The sequence below is a fragment of the Rattus norvegicus genome, chromosome 4 (genome assembly GCF_036323735.1).
Source record: "Rattus norvegicus strain BN/NHsdMcwi chromosome 4, GRCr8, whole genome shotgun sequence".
In the NCBI taxonomy this organism is placed as follows: domain Eukaryota; kingdom Metazoa; phylum Chordata; class Mammalia; order Rodentia; family Muridae; genus Rattus; species Rattus norvegicus.
The window spans coordinates 172,613,677-172,632,504 of record NC_086022.1 but is presented as its reverse complement, the minus strand read 5'-3'; the positions used below and the strand labels follow the sequence as shown (position 1 = coordinate 172,632,504).

Sequence of the window (18,828 nt, the reverse complement as noted above, 5' to 3'; positions counted from 1 at the left end):
CAATTCCCAAGAACTGGAAATGCAAATTGAAGTTGAAACACAGGAGAAGTGGAAATCGGGGTTGAGCCGAGTGTGGATCTGAGGCCGATTTCAGTTCATCTGTTCACTCGACAAATATTGATTCTGTCTCCTTTATTTGACTTTAGGCAAACAGCTCAGCCCTTCTGTGCCTCTGTTTCCTTGTCAGTAAATTAAAGGAAATAATAATTTGAGTCTCTACTAGATATCTCTGAAAGAAATGATAGAAAAGTCAAAGTTAGAATACAGTTGTTGGGTATTATTTCCTTCAGGTATCATGAAAATTAATGTGTTTTAAAAATTAACTCAGGTAGGCGAGCTATGAATCTCAAATGAAGCATTTAAATCAGGTTACTGAAAGGAGAAGGAAAGAAATTAACATTTATTAAGTGTCAGTTATATGCAGGCCTTGCTGTATGCATTCCACACAGATATTATTTCACTAAATCTCCACAAGCCTTTCGGGGCAGATATTTGTAGCCCCAACATACATAAGAAGAAAATGAGCTCAGGTACACATGAGTTGCCAGGATCATAGCCAGGGGGGACTTCCAATTCCAAAGCTCTCTTCTCTGCCCTGAGTTTATTTCCCAGGGTGCAGAAGCTGGAGAATCCACCTTGGAGAATGGCTTGTACATTCCTTTAAGTGTGTGTTTCTTGAAAATGGACACACAATACACACACAGACACAGAGACAGACACACACACAGACACACATACAGACACACACACAGAGAGACACACACACACACAGACACAGACACACACACACAGACACACAAACACAGACACAGACACACACACACAGACACACACAGACACGCACAGAGACACACACAGACACACACACACACACAGAGACACACACAGACACACACAGACACACACACATACACTCACACACACACACACACACACACACACACACACAAGGGTGGGGGTCGGCCAGAGGGGTAGAGGGACAGTGTACCTAAAATGCATCAGGGTATACACCCATTTCCATTTATCTCAACAGTCACAGACACCTGGTCGCTCCCCAGTCCTATCAAATAACTTTTTAAAAATAATAATTAAGTCTTAGAGAAACAATTAGTCGTGACACCCAACTGCCTTTTGAAGCCATTCCAAAAGACATATAGCAAAAGTTTTCAGTTCCCTTGCCTTCCAAATGAACTAGTAGCTAATATAAGGGGGATCACGGCAACGTTCCTGGGAATGGACAGAGATTGGTTTACAATCTAAAGGCATGGGAGGTAGCATATAAAATTACGCCATGTGCGTTTGAGGTGTTCTGTGGTTTCTTTGAAGTTAAACTCACTGGAGCTAGGGACTTTAGACCTTGGAACTATCTTCTTCTCGTGGCAGTGGAGGGGACACTGGAGCTTCTGTCAGAACAGGGCAGCTTTATGATTAACACATGCGTTCTAAGGTGCAGCTTCAAGCCTGCTAATGACCCAGGTGCAGATGGCAAACACCCAGCACTGGGTCATTTGATTAATCACAGATGATTTTGGCAGAGTTTGATTTTTCCAGTGTTCTGCTGTAAACGTCGTGTATGTATAACTAATCCACTCATAAAGGAGGTGGGTGGCTGAGGTTGAAAAGATGGTGCCTAAGAAGGTTGGCTGGGTGACTCAGCAGATTAGGACACTTGCTATTCTTCCCGGAGACCTGAGTTAGTCCCCAACACCCATGTCAAGACTGACTATGACTCCAACTCCAGGGATCTGCCATCCTCATCTGGTCTCTGTGGGTTCCCTCCCCACACATACACCGAAAATAGTGTTTCACATCTAAAGTTGATGGGCAAATTATTCATATGAATTGTCTTCTAATAATTTTTTGTGCATATAAGTAGGTCCTAAAGATCATGTGTGTATAGATAGTGGGAGAATAGGATTCTAGAGATGCACTGCCAAGTCAACACAGGCTCATCTGGTCCTTTCTTTTCCCTTTTCCAAATAACACTGAGTGTCGGGGTCATTGGTGGGCACCATTACAAAAATGAAAGAAAACATTGAAAGCCCACATTTACCAACTGTTTGGACGGGATACTTTATGTGTGTGGTGTGCATGAACACCATTCCTTTCTTATAGAATGTTAAGACTGGTACCAGGTTTCCGTGTCGCAAATGTTACCAAGGTGAGCCTGTTTGTGCATCCCTTAAGAACATCTCTGACTCTCTCCTAAGAGTGGACTCCTAGAAATGGGATCATTCGTCAGTGAGGCTGAAGGTCTAGACGTAAGACCTCCTCAGATGGCTGTATTGATCAATCATGATGTCATCGGATGATACTCATTGTCACCTAGGGTCACACCATTTTGTAAAGTTTCTCTATTGACTTCTCTATCCAGCTTCTAGTGCTTTCCAACCTCAGAGCTGTTTCTCCACTCAGGCCCCAGGCTAGCAGGTTTCCTTCCTCCCTCCTCCAGGAAGAGCACAGCAGGTATTGAGAACCAGCTGCCAATCAAAGGGCGCAGAACTTCCCTTCCTGTAAACCATATAGGGAAGGACACCTCCTCTGCCCTGTGCCCCCAAGCCCTCCTCAGAGCCCCCGTCCTGTTGCCGTCTGTGTTTCCCTCTATGGTGTTAACGAGTCTTTTAATAAATCTCCTTCTAGCAATCCACATTGGTGTCCCACTTAAACCCCAAACCTAAAACTTTACTCTAGCTATTAATTTCACCTGCCCTCCATAGTTTGATTTTTGCCAATTGAACTAGCAAAAGATTAACTTCCATTGCTATGTTTGGGTTGTGTAGTTGAAAGCTTTAATATCCTTGGTGCATCGGTACTGTATTTCTCTGTCACAAAGCTTTGAGTTGAGTTCTTTGTTCATCTTTCTTGTTTCATTTTTGCTGCTCTCCTGAGATAACTACAAAGAGAAGGCTAATTCTTTTCTTTATATTACTTATGCATATGGTCATTTAGTCATATTCATCGCGAAGATTTTTCTAGTTCTGGCTGAATAGTTTGCTTCTAGAGATGCTTGCCTCACTGGACCACAGACCTACACACTCCTACCCATTGAGCAGTTTCCATGGCGACCATTATTGCTGCGTTCATCTTTGGCTGTGGGATTTGCATGGCTAAACTTTTTCTTCTTAGCGCACATGAGCACATGTGGAGGTCAACACCTTCTAGACCCCGTCTCACCTTCCACCCTCGTCAGTAGGATGTCTCTCTGTCCTGTTGCACACTCCAAGCTAGCTGGCCTGCCAACCAGGACACTCTCCTGCCTCAGCCTCCCCCTCACCTGTAGTAGAACCAGGATTGTGGATGTATGACGACACACACAGCTTTTTTAATCTGGGATTCTTGGCTGGAACCATAGCATTCTGATGGCCAGACTCACAGGGTGGACACATTTACCCTCTGTGCCATTTCCCATTCCCATGTGGTTGAGCATTGCTTTTAATCTGCTCACCCACATGAGCTTCATTTGGATTTCAAGGGAAATATACAATTTGCTTAAAATAACCAACATTTACTGTGTTACTCATTATATGTTAGGGAAAACCAGCTAAACAACCCCACTGCTCTAGGATAATCCACTAAATTGACTTGGTCTACGGTGTGGATGCTCAGTTCCTAGGTGACGTCAGAAGCTGCTTCAGGATGTCTGTGGCTCTGGCTCCCCTTGGCTGCCTCTCATTCTGGGCTTCCCTTTAGTAGTTATGATTTTGTAATACAGATTTCATATCCGATGTTTCTAATCGTCTTTGATTTATGACTACTCTCGATTTGTTGGTTCCACGTTCTTTTTGATTTTACTTATAGATAAATTTTAGAATTGTCTTATCTATTTCCCCCAGTCATCTGATCTTACTCTTTCTTAATCTTCTACCTGGCTCCCTTTATTTAAACAAAATAAGTAAAGTTAAACTTTTGGGGAAAAAATATAAATCCCACTGATGTGGAATAAAGTTACTTTTTAAAAATTCTGTTGAGTCACTGAGGACCAAATATGGGGCCTTATAAGTATGCTAGACTGGCACATTAAGAACCACCCTCGGCTCTTGGAACATTTTAGTCTGTTCAATAGTTGTTAATTCCCTTCAGCAATGTCTTGTTTGCTTTATTTGTGCACTAAGCATTTCTAGTTAAATATACTATAATTTTTTTTTCTTTCTGCGTGCCGTAAACTGACTCATTCTCTTTCATTACAACTTGCTGAAACGTTGCTGCCCATCCTCGCTGAGATGGCTTTTGTTTGCGTCTGCTCAAAAGTCCTCAAATTTTCTTAGTAAATTTAAGGGTGTTTCGATCAATCTCCAATGAACTTTTCAGCAAAATAATCACATCTTCAAACAAATATGATGTTTTACTGTTTTAGAACGGTGCGCAATGGAAAAAGACAACAAGTGGGCGCAGGAGCGCACGTGACAGCGCATGGGCGCGCATGGCTGCGTGCGTGGATGCCTGCCTGGCGGATCACATGGCGGCACGCGTGGTGCGTGGGCTTGTGGATGTAGAAGACAACTTCTCAGAGGTGGTCCAAGCCTTTCACCTTGTTGGGACAGAGCCTCTTGTTCTTCTCTACTGCTGTGCAGCATACATACTCCAGGCTATCTATCTAACTTGGGAGCTTCCGGCTGCTTCTCCTGGCTCTGCACCCCACCCCCCTGTCTCTCTTCAGAAACGCTGGGATAACTGGAGTGCACCGCCATCTTCATTTTTTTACCCAATTGAAGATTGACCCTCAGGATTCCATGGCATGAGCTTTGACATGGAGCCATCCCTCCAGCCCCTGGATAAACAAAAGTTTTTGTCCTTATTTCCAGTTTTACATTTTTTACTTTAACTCATTTTTTTCTAGAGTAACAATGCCACCAGAAGACTTTCACACTTCTCCTCGCTACAAATATGGATCTGTCAGAATCTCCTCGTAAGTGTGTCTGTGAGCTCATAAAGTCGTAAGCTTTGTCATAAGTAATCTTTCTTCCCGTATTTGCACAAAACACATTTAATTGTGTTCAATAATTCCTGGGCAGCTCTTGATATCACCTTATGATTCATCACTGTTATATATTTAATTAATATGTCTTCAGCATGAAATCACATGTAAACAATATAGAATAAACAGTGCTTGACAGAACAATGAACCTCCTGTTATGTTCCGGATGAGTCCGGAGAAAAGCTCCAGTTATTCCATAACGAGGAGGGAGTTCATCAGGACCCTAATGCCTCTTTTGATTGGCAGTGAATAGCGTGTACACCTATGGAGTATGATGAGGCTTTATTACGTGCTGACATGGTAGGATGCACAAGTCAAGCTTATCAACAGCCCAATCTCGGATGTGCTTTTACCTCTGTGCTAGAATAGCGCATGCACATCCACCCAGTGAACAATGTCTATCGAATTCATTACTATTAATTACAGCATCAAGTCACTCAACCATCTCTATGACTTATCCTTCCACACTGGAATTCTTCCTTCTCGACCAACATCTCCCCTTTTTCTGTCTTTTCTTTTCCTCCCAAACCTTTGTTAACCACCGCATCGTTCTTGATGTTATTCCTTGGCAGCTTGTTTTTACATGGGAGGGTTTCATACGTCAGTGAGGTGGTGCGATGTCTGTCTCTCAGTCCTTGGTTTATTTTACTTAGTACCATGCCCTTCAGATCCATCCCTCATGGTGCAAATAAGAGTTTTCTCCTCTTTAAAGGCAGAACAGCTTTTCATTGTGAATCCATCTTCACGGTCCTTCTTACATTATGTGTAATTTGGTGGATATTATGTCTTGGAAATCATAATTAACGCTGTGAGGAACAGAAGAGTGCAGCCAGCTCTTCAACATATTGATTTCAGTTCCCGGGATACCTACCCAGTGGGCAGACAGGAATTCTAGTGCAGTGTTTCAGTGGACTTCGTAGTGCTGTCCGTTACAGTCGCACTAACTTCCTTTCCCACCAACAGTGTGGAGTCCTCGCTCCTCGGGTCCCTACCAGCACATGTGATCTCCCCTCTTTTCCACACAGTCATTCTCATGGAAGAGAAGTACCATTCGATTTTGCCTTTAATTTTATTTATTTATTTATTTTGTAATTAGTAATTTAGTAAATTACTCTTGTAATTAGTAATTAGTAAGTATCTGTTGGCTGTTGTTTATTCTTTAGGGAAAAAGCATTTCTTGGGGTCCTTTGTCCACTTTCAAGCACACTATTTTCTCATCAGTTGGTATTTTTAGTTCCTCATGTATTCTGAATATCAATTCCTTACCTGATACATTATTTGGAGTTTTGTCCTCCTGGTTTGTGTATTGTCACTTCGTTTTTGGTAATTATTTTTTGTTGGTGTTTTTAAGTGATTTCTGGCATTTTCCATGTTTTCATCTATTCACTTTGTAACTTGAAGACGACTGTTCAGGGTCTTGACTCCTTTTGACCTGATTTTGTTCTCAGCATGATTTGACTTTTCTCTGTTGTAGTTCAGTTTCTCAGCGGGTATCGATGACACGATGTGTTCTCGATACTTTTATAGGAAACCTTTTGGTTATGAATGCATAAATGCACTCCCACCTCTATTCCGTTCCATTGGTGTCTCAGCTTCCTCATCCACGTGTAACAGTCCCATTCTGCTTTGCTTACTATAGCTTTGTGGCTTATTTGAATCAGGTATCGTAACGAATACAGCCTTCTTTGCACTCACAATTGGGTTAGCTACTGGAGGTCTTCTGTCCTTCTATGCTAACTTTAGGACATTATTTTCCCCCATTTTGTGAGAAACATCATTGAAATCTTGACGAGGACTCTAGTGTCTCACTTGAATATTGTTCTTTGTAACCTTGTCTCCTCCCTGTTGGCCATTAACAATCCTCATTTCTCCTTGACTCAATTTTGACAAAAGGAGGTTTTCTAAAGTCACCATCTTGTCTCCACAAGTGTTCTGACACCAACAGAGGGCACTTGGGTATCACTGAGCATCCCTCTGCTCTCTGCATTCCTGTTACAGGTCCTGACAGGGTTGCCAGTCTTCTCTAGCTTGCTGTGTTCTCCCGCATCGGTCATCAGCTTTTAGAACTGATATTAAACGCACATATTTTTCTGCATCAACTTCTTCAACCTTCGTCAAATCCCTTCTAGCTTCTTCATGTAATGTTCTCCGATGTTAATCTTGCATGGTTGGTTCATTTGCTTTTATTTTCACATTAAAGGTAAAAAAAAAATGTATGATTTTAAAAGTGCCACCATGGTGCTCACATCCATACCCCTAAATGTTTAGATGCTCTTTTTTTTTCTGTGTAAAAGTGGGAGTTTCCTGCACTTTCTCTCACAGTTCTGTGGCTGTAGGCTTGATTTGCCTGGACCTGTTGGCTGTCTGAGAGCAGTTTCTTCAGTTTCTAGGTCTGCTTGGTTATTATTTGGGGTCCTATAAATGGTACATTCCTTGAGAAAAACGCATTATAATATCTATTAATCCTTATCAGCAACATGACCCTCATCCGCCATCAAGGCAGAGCCCTTTGTTCCACTGCATGCACAAGGCTTGGTGGCCGCACACTTCTGGGGCTTCTCCTGTCTCCACCTCTCCTCTCACTGTAGGGGTGTGGGGTTGTGATGTCCTTGGTGACACCCAGCTTTACACTGGCACTGCAGTTGGGGTGGTTACCCTGCAAGTGTTTTACCCGTTGAGCCTTCTCCCAGCCCACACTGTGCTTTTTATTAGGGCAAAAGAATAACCTCCATATCCCTCCGGGTGATTTTCACTCTGAATGCACCTCAGCTTCTGTCACTGTTTTCCTTTTTTTTTAAAAAAATGTAATGGTTTCCCCTTTGTATTCCCATTATTGTCATTTTAAGCTTTTACCTTCTGTTTCTTGCAAGCAACAATCACAATACGTGTTGTAGTAGTGTTTCTTATGCCCATATTGGGCCTTCCCTTTTTTTCCTATTTACTCATTCTCAAAGGAAGAGATTTATGGAGACAGGCAGTTTGCCAGTTGAGCACATGTGAGAACCATTTGTTAGAGTCTACAGTTAAAGCATCCCCATTTAAACCCACGCTACCCCAAGAAGCTGGCTGCTGAGCTGGAGAGAGACCTTACATGCACCATTCTTGAGCTCCCAGATCCCATCCTGATCAGAAAAAGGTCTGTAGCCTATAGATTGAAGTATGCATGGAGGTTTGGGCAACCAAGAACCCATACGTTAGCATGTGGCATTTCTGGGATGTCAACTACCCTTTATGTGCCCCATCCTGTGGCTCATAGGTTTGCTCTTCCGAGCACAGAAAGAGACAGCTCAGTACTGAACAGCAGTTGTGGTGTATCCATGAGGACACCTCCTTGTTCCAAAGATAAGAAGGAAGAGGAAGGGAGAGGGGAGGAAGAAAGGGAAGGATCTTAGTTTCCTTCCCTGTTGCTGAGACAAAACAATGGCCAAACACAGCTTATGGGAGGGAGAGGTTTACTTCAGCTCTCGGTCACACTCCATTGATGAGGTGAGCTAACCCAGGGCCTGGAGGCAGAGAGTGTGGAGAAGCTATGCTCACTGACGTGCCATGGTTTGCCCAGTTCCTGCTCTTATGCCATCCAGGACAAGCGGCCCAAAGAAAACACTACCCGGTGTGCTCAGCGCTCTTACAACTATTAGTGATTAAAAAGATGCCTCATAGCCAAACCCACACTTGACGGCTCCTCCCTTGACTTTCCCTCCAGACAGGTGACTCTACTTTATATCACGTTGACAGAAACTAACCAGCATGGGGAAGAAGAATGGTGGAAGGGAGGGACAGAGGGAGGGAAGGAGACAGGGAGGAAGAAAGAGGGAGAGAGGGAGGGAAGGAAACCGTGAGGGAGGGAAGTGGGAGGGAAGGAGAGGGGATGGAGGGAGGAAGGGAAGAAGAGGGGATGGAGGGAGGGAAGGAAGGAGATAGGGATGGAGGGAGGGAAGGAAGGAGATAGGGACAGAGGGAGGGAAGGGGAAGGGAGGACACCAATAATCCAATAGTTATGTGAGAGAGTAACATATATATCAAAGATACCTTGATGTCTGCATTTGAAGCTCACTCTATTACCTTCTACTTATCACATTGATGAAGCGACCTCCCGCTGTTCCCAAAATAGAATACATGGCTAAAATTGGCACTTGACACTGAACCTGTGGTAGCAGGCATAAAAGTTTCAGTCTCTTGTACTCACTACCTGGCGTGGAGGACACAGGTTGACAGACACAACCAGACCATGTAGTCTAGACCAGACCAGCAAGGTCTATGGTGGCAGCACATAGCCATGGTGGCCTCTGGTTTGGATGCAGAAGAGGATATGGTTGGTTTCTTGGAATCGCCTCGATCTTTGGCAGGAAAGTGAAATCTGTTGGGCCGAGGCTATGGCAGAATGTAACTGGTTCATCCAAACAGAGCCAGTCATTTAGGTGTTTATGCTTTCCCAGTGGGTGAGAAGTCTAACAAGCACCAGAACATATCCGGGTCAGACTTTGGAGCCCTTTGAAACCCAAAGACGAGGAGAAAATGAAATCTTGGTTCTTATGGTACAGAGCCTGTGACTAGAGAGGAATAATTTTATTTTTCCGTCTTATGAGTAGTGCTGCTGTTTGGAGCACAAGTGTGTTACCCTATGTGCTTCACATTCAAATTTCCAAGCTTCATTTTTGCTGAGAATTATCCCAAGAATCTCATTTGCCTTTAGAGGGAGTCTTAGAATTTGGGGAGGGGCCTTTTATGAATGAGGTGCTGGGGGAAGAGTCTGAGGCAAGCTCTTCCCAAGGCAGCGTCCAGATCTCTTCAATTCCTCTGCTGAGTGCTAACGGTAGTGGCTGCTTCTGGTATCAACAAAGACTATCGATGTGCTCCGGTAAGCACGGAGCAGAAGCTGTCTGCTGAGTGGTGGGTCACTTTCCTGCCCAGGGACTACAAGAATCAACCCGCAACATAGAGTAACAGTGTAGAGGAGTCTGTAGTCCCTTTGTCTCTGAAACGGCCACGATCACTGCAGATAAACAGCAACATTGTAACGAGTGCAAAGGCAGTCCAATACTCCGGAATAGTTACCATTTTCCTCACTAATTCAGAAACTTCTCTTAAGCAACTTGGAGTGATGGCCTCTTGGTACCCAAAATCTTCTCTAAAATTGGTTTCAACGAGCAACTAAACTGAGGTTAGCAAGCGCTATCTAGGGAGATGCTAAACAATATCAAATGGTTTTAAACATTCTCTTACCTCTGTGGTACAATGATTCCTATTGACCAGCTTGATAAATGACTAAAGCAAGTACTTAGGTTCTCTGTGAGCATTCCCAAGTACCACATTATAAGAAGACACCAGACTCTTGTGACAGTCTTCCTCCTGTTCACTTCCCGCTCTCCTACGCCGTGTGCCTGAGAAATTTCCTGAGCGCCCTTTTTGACCCAAAGTCTTCACTTTGTCTCCCTTTGCAAGAATGCTCCTGACTTCAATCAGCTCCTAGAAATGTCAGATGAAAAATGGCCCAGATGTGAATTACGACAATAAAAGTTTATAAGCTACTAAAATAAAGTTATAGCGCTAAGAGCTGAGTCAACTGACGATGGTAAATGGGACATTTTACAGCCAGTCCTGAGATAATGATTTAAAAAAAAAAACAGCACACAGAACATGAAGAGGTCCAAATCTAGTATAAGGTACCCAACTCCTGTGCGAGCAAGGGGGCAGGGAGGTGATGGCCTGATACCTATGGAGGTGTGGGGTCCTTTAGTACCCAACCCTTCCCAGCCACTAGCTCTTTGATTCTTGTAAGAGCGCACTGAGGAAGGTATTGCTGTCATCCTTCTTGAGTAGAGAAACTGAGGCTTAAGCCTTCAATTTATTTGTTCAGTCACAAACAGTATTCAATAACACATGATATTGAACTTCCAAAGTCTGCCTTAAGCCCAGGCACTTTGTACACCTTCCTACACCCAATGTGCTCCCCACTATTGCAACACACATATTAACTAAACCAACCTTTAGCTCTTGCGAAGGCTGCCCAACCTGAGGCTTGACTTGATCCCAAGCTGCCAGTCCAGGACAGGGACACAGTGGTGCTAACCACAAAGGTCAGCTTTATCCAGCGTGTTAAGTCAGAACACGTAGGGAAACCGTGGGGCTCTGTGTACATCAGCATTAGTTTAAAAGGGCAGGTGCTTGAAACATGTAAGCAGACAGAGAGCAAGGCCTAATGAGGTCAGTTTCTAGCACCAGCTACTCAAGGAGGGCAAGGCAGGACGACACATTCAAGGACTGTGTGGACCACACAGTGAGTTCAAGGCTAGCCCAGAAACTTTGGGAGAACCTCAAAATTAAAAAAGAAAGAAAGAAAGAAAGAAAGGAAGGAAGGAAGAAAGAAAGAAAGAAAGAAAGAAAGAAAGAAAGAAAGAAAAACAGCCTAAGTATATAGGTTATTGGTACAGAATCTGCTTAGCATGAGCAAGACCCTAAGTTCAATCCTCAGAACCAGATACTAGGTAGGTAGGTAGGTAGGTAGGTAGGTAGGTAGGTAGGTAGGTAGAAAAACAGATAGATAGATAGATAGATAGATAGATAGATAGATAGATAGATAGATAGACAGACATAGATAAATACAAAATAATTAGGAATTAGAATAGGAAATGCAGCAATCTAGCATTTTTTTCATTAACCCCGTTTACAAAATGTTTAGGGAATAGTTTTGACATTTCCACTTATTTCCTCTAACGTCTTGGTAATGTGTCCTCCCTTCCGTGTCCCGCACATTCCTGTATCCCACGTCACAGTGATTTTTATCCATGCCCGCTGTGTCCCCAATGACAGATGGGAGTGTGCTGCCCTGCCCAGGGGACTTGGTTCTGTCTCCTGAAAGGCTGGTGTTTGCTGTAATTGCAAAATCTCTTAGAAATATGATGTTTTACCTCTAAAGATATTTCAAAAGTTATATTCTTCTCCCTCATTTGACTTTGTTATAATATAAAGATAGTCTTTTCAATTACTTATTATGGGCCAAAATTCGTGCTCCAAGAGGAATTAATGTCATGTTAATTCTCGGGCTTCACGAGCTGCGTGCAAGCCTCCTACTCCAGCCAGAGAAACGCGATGATAAAATGGTATAATCGCACGACACGTGAAATGCAGGAGTGAAGTGGAAAGGTGGAAAATGACGGGATATTAATTCAAGAGAAAAAGAAAATAGCACCATTTGAATGAGCTCAGTGAGGTAGCTTAGGGCTTCTGAAAATCATGGGGGTGTTAGCTCCCGTTTTCTTGACCTACACTCCAACTTCCCCTTCCAAGTACAGCTGAGTACTTAGTCCCTATACATGCAGAGAGACAGACAGACAGATAGACAGACAGACAGACAGACAGAGAGAAAGAAAGACAGGGAAAGAGACAGAGGCAGAGACAGAGAGGGAGAAAAACAGAGACACAGAGACAGAGATAGGCAGAGAGAGATAGAGAGACAGAGACAGGCAGAGATACAGAGAGACAGAGACAGACATAGAAATCCTGAAAAAGCAGAGAGAAACGGGGCTATGTTATTCGTTCCCAAAGGCCAGGAACATGCTCGGTGCAGCCTCTCACATTCATACGAAGGCAACATCATGTCAAAATAGCGATGGAACCAGGCATTTCCCTTACAGTGGTATATAAATTAATAGACTGGAGAAAGGGTGGACAGATGGCTCAGTGGTTAAGAGCACTGGCTGCTCTTCCAGAGGAACCAGCTTTGGTTCCCAGAACCCATAGTAGCTCACAGCTCTTTGTAACTCAAATCCCAGGGGTTCCAGTGCCCTTTTCTGGCATTCGAGAGTACTGCATGCACAAGGCACACAGATATACATATATGCAACACACACACACACACACACACACACACACACACACACACAATCTTGATGATGATGATGATGATGATGTGATGATGATAAATTTAATGAAATCGGAAACCAGAACCTTTAAAACAGCTCTAAACTCAATAAGTATTTTTCTTTAAGATAGCATATGGCACTGTAGTACAGACTGAACTCAGACTGCTGAATGTCTGCTGCCTCAGCCCCATGAGCACTGGGAGGGACTCTAGGTGCGTGCCCTATCAACATCAACTTTTATTCATGGGGTTTGAGGAGGTCATGGACACAAGCTAATTCCATGGTTGGAACGCAAGCATGTCCCATAGGTGAAGCCTTATTTGATTTTAATTTTAGCAATTGTATTAGTGAGTAAACCCCTCTGCGGTGGTTTATCTTTTTTTAATTTATTTTATTTAATTCTTTGAGAATCTCACACATCACATTTTGACCATATCCACCACTCCTTCCTTCCCCCAACTCTTCCTGGATCCATCCCCTCCTCCCCAGCTCTCAACTATATGCCCTTCCCCCTCCCCTGTTTGTTTTTCAGCAAACTGAAAGCCACAGCTCACAGGCAAAGATCAGCTGACTGTGGGGAGCCCAGGTCCAATTAATAAAGTCATAGCACAACCGTATACCTAAGACTCAGGAAACATTGTGAAAAGAGAGAGCAGAAAGGATTTTAAGAGCCAAAAGACCAGGATATTTTTTGGAAGAGAGTCTCTTTTAGAAAGAAGTAAGAGGAAGAGATAGAGGAGACAAAGAGAGAGGGAAGAGAGAAAGAGAGAGGGAGAAGAAGAGAGAAAGAGAGAGGGAGAGGAAGAGAGAAAGAGAGAGGGAGAAGAAGAGAGAAAGAGAGAGGGAGAGGAAGAGAGAGAAGAGGAACAGAGGAGAGGAAGAGGAAGAGAGAGGGAGAGGCAGAGAGAGGAAGAGGAAGAGAGAGGAGAGGCAGAGAGGAAGAGAGAGAAGAGGAACAGAGGAGAGGAAGAGGAAGAGAGAGGGAGAGGGAAAGGATGAGAGGAAGAGGAAGAGAGAAGGAGAGGCAGAGAGAGGAAGAGGAAGAGAGAAGGAGAGGCAGAGAGGAAGAGAGAGAAGAGGAACAGAGGAGAGGGAGAGGAAGAGAGAGGGGGAGGAAAAGAGGGAGAGGAAGAGAGGAAGAGGAAGAGAGAAGGAGAGGAAGAGAGGAAGAGAGGAAGAGAGGAGAGGAAGAGAGGAAGAGAGAGGGAGAGGAAAAGAGGGAGAGGAAGAGAAGAGAGAGGGAAAGGAAGAGAGAGGGGAGAGGAAGAGAGAGGGAGAGGAAGAGAGAGGGGAGAGGAAGAGAGAGGGAAAGGAAGAGAGAGGGGAAGGAAGAGAAAGGAGAGGGGAAGAGAGGAAGAGAAGGAGAGAGACAGTTAAATAAAAAGTGGTACAATTAATCCTAGGAAGTGCCTTACCTAGGATGTCAGCCTAAAGCAGAACGTTTAATTCAAATATGACCTGAAAGTGTATACTCACCAGGCAAAGGCCAAGGGATACCTTCTGGTTCCAGAAGCATCCTATAGTATGTGCAGAGCCCAGTGCTGATGGTCAAGGTTTTCAGTACAGAGATGGATTGCTGGAATCCCAGACCGTCTTCCCTAACACCTTAGATGCTGTGTCTCTAAGAGGGCAGGGGATGGCCACACCCTGGCATCCCAACTTTGAGCGAGAATGGGCTCCTGTTCTCTAACACCAAACAGTATCAGCTTCTCTAGCCACTCAGAACTGTGGTTGCATAGATTTTCCTGCAAAGATAGATTTCCCTTTAATTCCACAATACTAGACTGTATTTCTGGTTTCAGAGTATTGACTAAAATTGGGTGCTATGTTTATAGCATGCATATTGTATTTCTGTAGTATGTTGAATAGCAATGTATCCATATTCATTGAGGAGGGCAGTACAGATGCTTCAGTTGGTGAAATGATTGCCCTGGTACTGTGAGAACTTGAAGTTCAGGGTTCTAGGACTCATACAAGAAGGAAGACATGTGGTGGTACATGCTTTTAATCCCAGGAATGGTGAGGTGACAGGCAGAGGCAGGCAGACTCCTTAGAAGCTCTTAGGCTAGACTGGCCCATATGGCAGAGTTCCAGGCCAATAAGACCCTCTTTTGAACAAGGCTGAAAGGGACCCAAAGATTGACACTCAAGGTCTTTCTATGGCCATATTACACAAACTCTGCATGCATGTGTTTGTACCCAGTACACAGGAACATGCACACCTATGCACACATGCAAAAAAGCATACAATGAACACAGATTGGCTTGGAAATAGAAAGAGGAAAAGGATCACAGCAAAAGCCAAAAACAAAGTAGCAAATCCTAAGTAACATCGTAAATACTCAGACTGACAATATAAGGAAATGAAGGCTCTCTGTTGGGTATTTGTCTTACTGTAATAATTATTTATCAGGTCCAAAGAGATACCTGCATCAATCAAAAAAATTAATGTTATCTATCCAGCAGGTTCAGTGACATGATCTTAAGAGATCCCTGGATCCACTCCATTGTTTAAAATGGGTGACAGCCTTCGTGTACACAGGTCATTTGACCAGTCTTACAATTAGAATGTGCAGAAGACAATCTCATCATAGAAAATGGTGTTCAGTCATCGTTATGTATTTATTTCATGTGTTGTGCACAGAACTAAGCACAGCCACAAGAATAAATGAGACAAGAAGAGATGGGGGAATTACTCCCACAATCAAGGTTACCTTTGCAACCCAGGGAAAGGTTTTGCTACTGTTTAAGCCTGCCATGTTGGGGTGTGTTACTTATCATTTTTCCATTAATTCCTGAATTAAATGAATTTTGGCAGTGAAATTTCAGATGAGCTTTCTCACACTGATAACATTACTGAGGCGAATGATGCTCCACAACCTGTGGGATAATAAAATATTCACGGAAACTTGCAACTCTGCAGCTGAGTGACAATTACATGTTTGCCCCAAACAGGCAATTGGTTTCCAAACACATTAAACAAAGGCAATTTGGAGAGCTTCTTCTTCGTGCTGGCATCCTTGACGCTGTTGAACATCCTGGGACTCTGGAGGGTTTTGCCGAGGTAAGTATGTGGGAAGGGGAACGATTTCTGACTCTGTGATATATGGGTCTGAGACTCCTGAGTGAGCCAACAGGATCCCATATGCCATGACAAGAAGAACTAGCATCTGGCAGAAAAGTAGTGGATTATTCTTCACCCTAGACTTCCCCTTTTCACCAATTTTCACCCCAAATGAGTGCTTTATCCCATTCTAAAATATGATATGGTGACAAGGTGATTTTCTTTGTCTACCATAGTGCTATCTTAGAGTTACAAGTGGCCATATGGATAAGTCATCACTGTTAAAAACAAGGTCAACAGATGACAACCCTTTAGAGACTCACCTAAACAGGCAAAATAAATGTAATGCCATCTTCCTTGTGCAGGATCTCACATGTCTTACAATTAGCCTATGTCTTAGTTACAGTTTTTCTGCTATGAACAGACACCATGACCAAGGCAAGTCTTATAAAAGGGACTGGGGCTGACTTATAGGTTCAAAGGTTCAGTACATTATCATCAAAGTGGGAACATGGTAGCATCCAGGCAGGCATGATGCAGGAGGAGCTGAGAGTTCTGTGTCTTTATCTAAAGGCTGCTAGACTGGGGGTTCAGTCTTAGCAGGACCCAGGGCTTCCCCTTCCACTGCTGCTCTTACTAGGATATTCATTGCTACCTATGGGGTCAGAGTCCAGGGTCAGTCCATGTATAGTCTTTAGGTAGTGGCTTAGTCCCTGGAAGCTCTGGTTGCTTGGCATTGTTGTACATATGGGGTCTCGAGCCCCTTCAAGCTCTTCCAGTTCTTTCTCTGATTCCTTCAACGGGGGTCCCATTCTCAGTTCAGTGGTTTGCTGCTGGCATTCGCCTCTGTATTTGCTGTATTCTGGCTGTGTCTCTCAGGAGCGATCTACATCCGGCTCCTGTCGGTCTGCACTTCTTTGCTTCATCCGCCTTATCTAGTTTGGTGGCTGTGTATGTATGGGCTACATGTGGGGCAGGCTCTGAATGGGTGTTCCTTCTGCCTCTGTTCTAAACTTTGCCTCCCTATTCCATGCCAAGGGTATTCTTGTTCCCCTTTTAAAGAAGGAGTGAAGCATTCACATTTTGATCATCCGTCTTGAGTTTCATTTGTTCTAGGCATCTAGGGTAATTCAAGCATTTGGGCTAATAGCCACTTATCAATGAGTGCATACCATATGTGTTTTTCTGTGATTGGGTTACCTCACTCAGGATGATATTTTCCAGTTCCAACCATTTGCCTACGAATTTCATAAAGTCTTGTAAGCACACCATAGCACCAGTAAGAGTGTCAGGCCTTGGAGCCTCCCCTTGAGCTGGATAGAGAGGCAAAAATTAAAACAGAGACAGAAGGAATACCCATTCAGAGCCTGCCCCACATGTGGCCCATACATATACAGCCACCCAATTAGACAAAGAAGCAAAGAAGTGCAGGCCGACAGGAGCTGGATGTAGATCGCTCCTGAGAGACACAGCCAGAATACGGCAAATACAGAGGCGAATGCCAGCAGCAAACCACTGAACTGAGAATGGGACCCCCGTTGAAGGAATCAGAGAAAGAACTCGAAAAGCTTGAAGGAGCTCGAGACCCCATATGTACAACAATGCCAAGCAACCAGAGCTTCCAGGGACTAAGCCACTACCTAAAGACTATACATGGACTGACCCTGGACTCTGACCTCATAGGTAGCAATGAATATTCTAGTAAGATCACCAGTGGAAGGGGAAGCCCTTGGTCCTGCTAATATTGAACCCCCAGTGAACGTGATTGTTGTGGGGAGGGCGGCAATGGGGGGAGCGTGGGGAGGGGAACACGCATCAAGAAGGGGAGGGTGAGGGATTAGGGGGATGTTTGCCCGGAAACCGGGAAAGGGAATAACATTCGAAATGTAAATAAGAAATACTCAAGTTAATAAAAAAATAATAAAATAAAATAAAATAAAAAGAAGTCTTAACAAAATTTAAAAAAGGGGGGGGGGGCTGCTAGACTGACTTCCAGGTAGGCAGCTAGGGTAAGGATCTTAAGCCCTCACCCACAGTGACACACCTACTCTAAAAATGCCACAGTTCCTATTAGTGCCACTCCCTGGCTCCCATAGGATGATTCAAACATAAGATGGAGTCCATACCTAAACACAGAATAATGCAAAATACATTTAGTCCAACTTCCAGAGTCCCCATAGTCTATAGCAGTCTCAACAATATTAAAGTAGAAACTTCAAGGTCTCATCTAAGATTCATCCAATCACTTAACTGTAATTCCCAAAGCAAGGCAGGAAAGCAGCTGGGCAAACTCCAAGTTCTGCATCCCCATGTCTGACGTGAAAGCGCTCTTCAGATCTCCAAGTCCTTTTTCATCTTTGTTGACTTCAATGAACTTCTTTTTCTTGAGCCAGTTTCACTCTGTTAGCACAGCTCTCCTCAGCAGATAGCCCATGCCTCTGGTTTCTCCGTCCCAGGCTGGCCTTAAACTCAGAGATCTGCTTGGCTTTATCTTCTGCGATTAAAGGTGTTTACAACCATGCATGGACCTAAATTTAGCTGGGTAGGATCTTTTCCCAAAGTCCCACTCCCGTAATCGGCTATCTGCTCTCTCCTAGAACACAAGATTAAGCTCAATTTCACTTCCTGGTTCCTTTTAATACTCAAGCCATATGCTTTATATTTTTCCTTTGTCAGCTTGCTACACTTGTTTAAAATGATCTTCATAAGGCTTAGCCAGAGAACAAAGTTTATGATGAGCATTTCTGAAACTTCCTTTGTTAATGCTGGCCTTGTCAACTAAAAGCAAATTGCTTCTGGTGGTCCTTATGGACAGGTACCGAGAAGAAGGCATTTGGTAGATCAATAGCTGCATACCAGATACCAGAAAATGTGTTAATTTTCTCAATTAATGAAACTACATCTAGTACATCAGCTGGAATCAGAAT

At 43.7% G+C, this 18,828-nt stretch overlaps 1 protein-coding gene across 1 annotated transcript in view; it reads left to right on the top strand.

Annotated features, from left to right (window-relative positions):
- Window positions 1–18,828, top strand: part of Slc15a5 (solute carrier family 15, member 5) — a 93,601-nt gene that overhangs the window by 70,389 nt on the left and 4,384 nt on the right. Inside the window, exon 8 of the mRNA NM_001192015.1 lies at window positions 15,793–15,901. Within this exon, the coding sequence (NP_001178944.1) occupies window positions 15,793–15,901 (109 nt within the window). The remainder of the gene's footprint in view (window positions 1–15,792; window positions 15,902–18,828) is intronic.